The following is an 8,086-nucleotide window of genomic DNA, read 5'->3' as shown; positions in this document are numbered from 1 at the left end:
AACAAGAAAATAAAGTTTCTACGATCTGATCGTGGAGAAGAGTATTTGAATTACGAGTTTGGTCTTCAGTTAAAACAATGTGAAATAGTTTCACTACTCACGCCACCTGGAACACCATAGTGTTATGGTGTGTCGGAACGTCATAACTGTACTTTATTAGATATAGTGCGATCTATGATGTCTCTTACCGATCTACCACTATCGTTTTGGGGTTATGCATTAGAGACAGCTGCATTCACGTTAAATAGGGCACCATCTAAATCCGTTGAGACGACACCGTGTGAACTATGGTTTGGCAAGAAACCTAAGCTGTCGTTTCTTAAAGTTTGGAGTTGCGATGCTTATGTGAAAAAGCTTCAACCTGATAAGCTCAAACTCAAATCGGAGAAATATGTCTTCATAGGATACCCAAAGGAGACAGTTGGGTACACCTTCTATCACAGATCCGAAGGTAAGACATTCGTTGCTAAGAATGGATCCTTTCTAGAGAAGGAGCTTCTCTCGAAAGAAGTGAGTGGGAGGAAAGTAGAAAACTTGATAAGGTAATTGTACCTTCTCCCTTATTGGAAAATAGTTCATCGCAGAAATCTGTTCCTGTGACTACTATACCAATTAGTGAGGAAGCTAATGATGATGATCATGTAACTTCAGATCAAGTTACTACCGAATCTCGTAGGTAAACCAGAGTGAGATCCGCACCAGAGTGGTACAGTAATCCTATTCTGGAGGTCATGTTACTTGACCATGACGAACCTACGAACTATGAGGAAGCGATGATGAGCCCAGATTCCGATAAATGGCTTGAGGCCATGAAATCTGAGATAGGATCCATGTATGAGAACAAAGTGTCGGCTTTGGTGGACTTGCACAAGGATCGGCAAGCCATTGATAATAAATGGATCTTCAAGAGGAAGACGGACACGGATAGTAGTGTTACTATCTACAAAGCTAGAATTGTTGCAAAAGGTTTTCGACAAGTTCAAGGTGTTGACTACGATGAGAGTTTCTCACTCGTATCTATGCTTAAGTCTGTCCGAATCATGTTAGCAATTGCCGCATTTTATGAAATCTGGCAAATGGATAAACAAAATTGCATTCCTTAATGGATTTATTAAAGAAGAGTTGTATGTGATGCAACAAGATGGTTTTGTCAATCCTAAAGGTGCTAACAAAATATGCAAGCTCCAGCAATCCATTTATGGACTGGTGCAAGCATCTCGGAGTTGGAATATACGCTTTGATAAGTTGATCAAAGCATATAGTTTTATACAGACTTGCGGTGAAGCCTGTATTTACAAGAAAGTGAGTGGGAGCACTACAACATTTCTGATAAGTATATGTGAATGACATATTGTTGATCGAAAATAATGTAGAATTATTCTGCAAAGCATAAAGGAGTGTTTGAAAGGAAATTTACAAAGAAAGACCTCGGTGAAGCTGCTTACATATTGAGTATCAAGATCTATAGAGATAGATCAAGACGCTTGATAAGTTTTTTTCAATGAGTACATACCTTAACAAGATTTTGAAGTAGTTCAAAATGGAGCAGTCAAAGAAAAAGTTTCTTGCCTGTGTTACAAGGTGTGAAGTTGAGTAAGACTCAAAGCCCGACCACGGCAGAAGATAGAAAGAGAATGAAAGTCATTCCCTATGCCTCAGTCATAGGTTCTATAAAGTATGCCATGCTGTGTACCAGATCTATTGTATTCCATACACTGTGTTAAGAGAGGGAGTACAATAGTGATCTAGGAGTAGATCAATGGACAGCAGTCAAAATTATCCTTACTGGAATAAGGATATGTTTCTCGATTACGGAGGTGACAAAAGGTTCGTCGTAAAGGGTTACGTCGATGCAAGTTTTGACACTGATCCAGATGACTCTAAGTCTCAATCTAGATACATATTGAAAGTGGGAGCAATTAGCTAGAGTAGCTCCATGCAGAGCATTGTTGACATAGAAATTTGCAAAATACATGCGGATCTGAATGTGGCAGAACCGTTGACTAAACTTCTCTCACAAGCAAAACATGATCACTTTTTGGGTCTTAATCACATAGCGATGTGAACTAGATTATTGAATCTAGTAAACCCTTTGGGTGTTAGTCACATGGAGATGTGAACCAATCACATAAAGATGTGAACTACTGACGTTAAATCACATGGCGATGTGATCTAGATTATTGACTCTAGTGCAAGTGGGAGACTGAAGGAAATATGCCCTAGAGGCAATAATAAAGTTATTATTTATTTCCTTATATCATGATAAATGTTTATTATTCATGCTAGAATTGTATTAACCGGAAACATAATACATGTGTGAATACATAGACAAACAGAGTGTCACTAGTATGTCTCTACTTGACTAGCTCGTTAATCAAAGATGGTTATGTTTCCTAACCATGGACAAAGAGTTGTTATTTGATTAATGGGATCACATCATTAGTTGAATGATCTGATTGACATGACCCATTCCATTAGCTTAACACCCGATCGTTTAGTATGTTGCTATTGCTTTCTTCATGACTTATACATGTTCCTATGACTATGACATTATGCAACTCCCGTTTGCCGGAGGAACACTTTGTGTGCTACCAAATGTCACAACGTAACTGGGTGATTATAAAGGAGCTCTACAGGTGTCTCCAAAGGTACATGTTGGGTTGGCGTATTTCGAGATTAGGATTTGTCACTCCGTTTGACGGAGAGGTATCTCTGGGCCCTCTCGGTAATACACATCACATAAGCCTTGCAAGCATTGCAACTAATGTGTTAGTTGTGAGATGATGTATTACAGAACGAGTAAAGAGACTTGCCGGTAACGAGATTGAACTAGGTATTGGATACTGATGATCGAATCTCGGGCAAGTAACATACCGATGACAAAGGGAACAACGTATGTAGTTATGCGGTCTGACCGATAAAGATCTTCGTAGAATATGTAGGAGCCAATATGGGCATCCAGGTCCCGCTATTGGTTATTGACCGGAGACGTGTCTCGGTCATGTCTACATTCACTACACCACGACACTGCATTCCCTACGAATGTGTGTTGGAAAAAGTCTGTTTTGCCCACCGACTGTTTGTTGGTAAAACTCTTATCAGATTGTTGGTCGGTATTACACGTATATAACGACCAACTGTCGGTTGGGAATGCTGAAATGTATAACATCGAGCTATTGGTGGGTAATAACCGCACTCTTGTCACACCGTCGGTCGGCAAATGTTCCCGACCGACTGTGGGTCGACAATTGGGCCGCCAAAAATATCCGTTCGCGCGCCTGCGAAAACTTAGCGCGAAAGTCCATCCGAAACTTTCATGCCGCGCGCTCCCAAAGCCCACCTCCTAATAATCACCCGTGAAAAAAACAAACACCACCCCGCTATCTCTCTGTCCTCTCTCCCTTATCTCTTTCTCTCCCGATCTGAGCGGCGCGGCGAGCGGCGGCGACGCTCGCATCCGGCGACGCTTCCACCACTCTGTCCATCTCTTCCTCCCACCAATCCATCACCATCCCCATCCCCACATCGCTGCAGTTTCCCCATGTGGAGACGGTCCTATGGCGCCGATGCTCTCACCCAGTTGCCGGCGGCGGCACTTCTTGTTTGCTCCCAAGCGCCCGATGAGGCCACCTCTCCGCTCCTCAGATGCCACCTCCGCCCCAACCCATACCCAGCTCCCTCTCCACCTTCCCATGGTAGCAGATCTGAGCGGGACAAGGTCCCTTCGGTCCTGGCGGTTCGGACAAGCCGAGCGGCCTCTACTCCCGTATCTTCTGGCAACTAGGAGCATGGTGGTGCTGCCCCCATCTCTCTTAGCTATCCATGGCGGCAACAAAAACATCCGGTAAGCTCTCTCTCCATCTCTCCCTCTTCCTATAGATTTTAAGTCCCAGCGAAGAACCTTTCATAGCCCCAGCGATTTTTTCACTTGGTCTTAAGTTTATTGATCGCTTTAAAAAAATCAGTGCTGCTTTCATTCATGGAAATAAAGAAGTCTTTGAAGTAGTAAAGTTCAAACCCTAGCCATCAATTTCCATTATTTTCTATTTATAGATATTGTGCAATTGTTAGCAGACTGAATTGGATAATGATTTTTTGCAGAGTGAAACAAACCTTAATAGGTTTTGTGGGTGTTTCGGCAATTACTCAACTACTAACAAAAACAGAAGGCGACCGGAAGATGTCCATAACCATATGCCTGCATCACATCAAGTGTATCTGGATATGTGAGTATTTTTACAGATCTTGCGTTTTGTCATACAATTTTACTTGTTTTCTGCATTTTCTTATTTTTCTCACTTTTGATCTGTAATTGAGGTTATGCCAGGCTGCTTGTTTTTTTATATCTGGTCATTTTGTCTTGAATGATATGCTAAATCTTATTCTTTGAGCATGATAGTTTCATGAAACCTAGATTTGATATTTTTTTTATCTTTTGGGTAGGTAACGAACTAAAATTGAGGATTCTTCAAGAAGCTGCTTCTATTCGTGCACAGTGGCATTGTAACCAGGTAAGAGGTAGATAGGTCTTTTCTGGTTGCTGTCTATACATCATCCTTTCATTAGTCATTTGTAATTACCATATGGAAGCACAAGCACGATTGTACTTCTCTTAGAATGAGAAAAGAAACACACATCAGACTGGCATACATTCATACTACTCAACTGTGGTCAATTTCAGTTGCAAATAAGTTCTCTTCTGATTTAAATGATCATTTTCCATGTCGAGAAGGAAATTTTATGCTCACTAGATTACATTTTCAGATGATAATATAGGTTACAAATTGAACGTCAAACAGTTGGCTGGACACTTTGCATCAGTCCTGATATCACTTAGAATTTAGAACAAGACTGTATCTCCGGAGATTTTTTGAAGTTTCAAGTGTGTACCTAACCAACTGAATAGTATAGATGCATTTATTACTTTTACTTGACACCGTTGACACTCTAACGTTTGTAGGGTTCAGTTGACGCATGGTTTGCTTGGAATTCCTGGCTATGTACAGTTCACCTCCCATATTTGAAGATATGTCAACCTGCTAGCTCAGGTATTTTTATGCATCTATTAATCATATGAACTGTACAAAAAGGGATAGGATACAGTTTGTACGAACTTTGGTAGTTAAATAGCCTTCCTTTCAAATTGCCAATTTCTACCTTGTGTTATGAATGGAGTGTAGTTTTATCATCATTATAGCTTATCTGAATGACATAAATATTAGTGTGTACAAGTTTAGCAGATATGACGATCTTCTTGTTGGACAAATCCACGACTAGTTTTATCTCATCTGGTTGTGTATAAAGAGGCCTAGGTTTTTCGTACCATCGCTTTGCCTTCCAGATTCGGCATAGTCAAACCACTATGGAAGGAAATCTGGTCGGTCTGCTCATGTCAATGGGCAACCCGCTTTACCAACCTTCCTACATCTCTTATCATTTGTTCTATTTTTCTGTAAAATTCTACGAGGCCAATGACCTTGCTCGTATTTTAATCTGCAGTTTTATTTAATATGTCATGGTTGTGATACCGATGATGATTAGTGAGATGGTTTACTTACCAACACTATGCAACGATGCAATTGCACTAGAGTCAAATGGTGAGATTTTCTGTTGTAACATATCTTTCTCAAAAAATTCGAATTCTTTGGCTCTTACTACTGGTAACTGATGATCAGATATCTTACACTCCCAATGGACAATTTCATGTGTGTATTAAACTATTAATAATCTCCGCTCATTATCTAATGCCTGCATTAAAATGATCTATTTTTTTTCCTTCTCAAATTTATCAATCGAAGCGTGCAATAGGGTGGCAAGTGATATGAAACTAGAAGTACATGGTGTGGGAAGTGGGCATCATAGGTTGTTGTTGGATCTCTTAAATTGACTGCTTTATTCTTGGTTATTTTTCATGGAAATATAGTACTCGTGAATCACCTTTTTGCTATTTTTTGAGAATATACACTTAAGAATTCTAACAGAGACTTATTAATCAATAAGAGAGAACTGTATCTGTACAGTCATAGCTGAACTTAGCATTCAAGTTTCCTTTGTCACTATAGCCCTGTGTTGACACTGTAGTAGATAGGCAGCTAGGCTAACATGTACTGATAGAGTTTGGTTGTACGACACCCTTCTGAAGAAACTGCATGTATCTAAAATTTTGTTGGATAGAAGATCCCAAAGATCATGTATCAGTATGGTAGTCCTTTGTAGTCTATACATTCCCATTGTTAAGAGTGTAAATTCAAATGGTTCCTTATCCTGGATCATTTTATTGCGCAAAGAGCTTATTCTTTTTTGGTGGGATGTTATTAGGTCTGAGCTATATAAGTCACTGCGGTAAATGAAGCCTGAAGTTTCCTGTAAACTCTTACTTATTTATGGCCCATTCTGTTTAATCTTTGGTGATAAATACAATTCCGCTCCATAAAATGAGAGAATATCGGAGAAGGTCGCGCTCAATTTCAGTTTTAAACCAATTGTTTTGTTGCCATCTACTTTAAATTTTTAACCCGGTCATAGTAAAAGTCATCTAATGGACAACTCCTTGTATAATTTATCTTGTTGATATTCATGGAAGCTTTTACAGTTATCAATGAAATATAGTGTCTAGAAATTAGGACGTTTTAACTAGTGCTTAACATGCCCTTTACATGGTTACCTATACCTGAATGAAGTGCCTTCCTTAGTAGGTGTTTTGGTACTAGCTTGCCTTATGAAATAATAGTTGTTTGTCAATGTTATGCTTTATACAAATTTTGATGGTGCAATTTTCTATGAATGTAATTGCAACTTCTTTACATATTGTAGGAAAGACATGCAAGAGGACGAGGAACCATGAAGTCGGCGGTTTACGTCAATGGGATATTTTGTGTAATGGTGATAGATTCATTGGAGATGCATTTTACCTATCATTTTGTACACCCACATTGTGTCTGGGACAATGAACCATAATGTATTCATTCTGCAAGATCTGATGTATGTAGTTGCCCACTAGAAGGAGCCGAGGCAGATGATGTGCCTCGGAGACATATTCTAGAAAACAAAAGAATTTTTTGCTCTCAGACAATGAACCAGAAAGTTTCCTCTATTTAATTAGTTACATTAGTTTATAGGGAACTTGGATGGTCACTAGTTTATAACAGATGGGCTTTTTATATGTGAAAAGTAATGAATCTATGTTATTATTGTTTGGTTCTGGTTTAATATTGTCGGATGACATGCATGTTGCTATTATGAATTATATAACTTGATTGATTGATTTTCTGATGGTAATGTGAAATCCAGCTATGAGAGGGCTAACAGATGTTGGTCGGCAAAGCAAACCCTGTCTAACAGTCGGTTGGGAAAGCCTAATACAAGGCCCAACGGAATGTTGGTTGGGAAAGAACACACTATCAGATAGTCGGTCGGGAATGGCCCATGGCAACACCAATAAATTGTTGGTCGGGAAAAGATACCCTGTCCCATAGTCGGTCGGGAAAGGCCCATGGCATCCCCAACGGACTGTTGGTCGGGAAAGGCCCATGGCAGGCCCAACATAATGTTGGTCGGGGAAGATATGCCATAGCCGACAGAAAGTCGGTCGGGAAAAATATGTCGGTCGGGAAAGGGTTTTCCCGTCTGGACTTTCCCCAACAGACAGAATCGGTGGGAAATAGTCTTTCCCAACCGACTGTCTATTGGCAAAACGTGTATTCCCATCCAACCTAGCTGTTGGGGAAGTAGTGTTGTGGTGTAGTGATTGTTCTCGAACCGTAGGGTCCGCACGCTTAAAGTTACGATGACAGTTTCATTATGAGTTTATGTATTTTGATGTACCGAAGGTTGTTCGGAGACCCGGATGTGATCACGGACATGACGAGGAGTCTCGAAATGGTCGAGACATAAAGATTGATATATTGGACGGCTATATTCGGACACCGGAAATGTTCCGGGGAAGTTTCGGATAAAACCGAAGAACCGGGGGGGTTACCGGAACCCCCCGGGGGGTTAATGGGCCTCATGGGCCTAAAGTGGAGAAGAGGAAAGGCAGCCAGGGCAGGCCGCGCGCTCCCTCTCCCCCTAGTCCGAATTGGACAAG

The 8,086-nt window shown here is 40.5% G+C and overlaps 1 protein-coding gene across 2 annotated transcripts; it reads left to right on the top strand.

The window, feature by feature from the left end:
• Positions 1–3,368: 3,368 nt before the first annotated feature.
• LOC125515907 (uncharacterized) lies at positions 3,369–7,202 on the top strand. 2 transcript variants are annotated; one of them, XM_087514022.1, is made up of 5 exons: positions 3,369–3,843; positions 4,102–4,226; positions 4,444–4,511; positions 4,961–5,048; positions 6,814–7,202. In XM_087514022.1, exons 2-5 carry the CDS (start codon positions 4,181–4,183, stop codon positions 6,948–6,950), a joined length of 339 nt encoding a protein of 112 aa, XP_087370148.1. In that variant the 5' UTR covers positions 3,369–3,843; positions 4,102–4,180; the 3' UTR covers positions 6,951–7,202. The 2 variants fall into 2 exon arrangements, 1 of the variants encoding a protein (XP_087370148.1); XR_015598981.1 differs by lacking the exon at positions 3,369–3,843 and having other exon boundaries at positions 4,091–4,226; positions 4,961–5,597.
• The last annotated feature ends 884 nt before the right edge of the window (positions 7,203–8,086 follow it).

The sequence above is a fragment of the Triticum urartu genome, chromosome 3A, assembly GCF_056163025.1.
Source record: "Triticum urartu cultivar PI428250 chromosome 3A, HENAU_Tu73, whole genome shotgun sequence".
Lineage (NCBI taxonomy): Eukaryota > Viridiplantae > Streptophyta > Magnoliopsida > Poales > Poaceae > Triticum > Triticum urartu.
Note: the sequence above shows the minus strand (reverse complement) of the source record. Positions and strands in the feature narration are given on the sequence as shown.

Coding starts and splice junctions, on each gene's coding strand:
- LOC125515907 (XM_087514022.1), top strand. CDS start 4,181: ATGTCCATAACCATATGCCTGCATCACATCAAGTGTATCTGGATAT. Junction 4,227..4,443: donor CATCAAGTGTATCTGGATAT/GTGAGTATTTTT, acceptor TCTTTTGGGTAG/GTAACGAACTAAAATTGAGG. Junction 5,049..6,813: donor ATGTCAACCTGCTAGCTCAG/GTATTTTTATGC, acceptor TACATATTGTAG/GAAAGACATGCAAGAGGACG.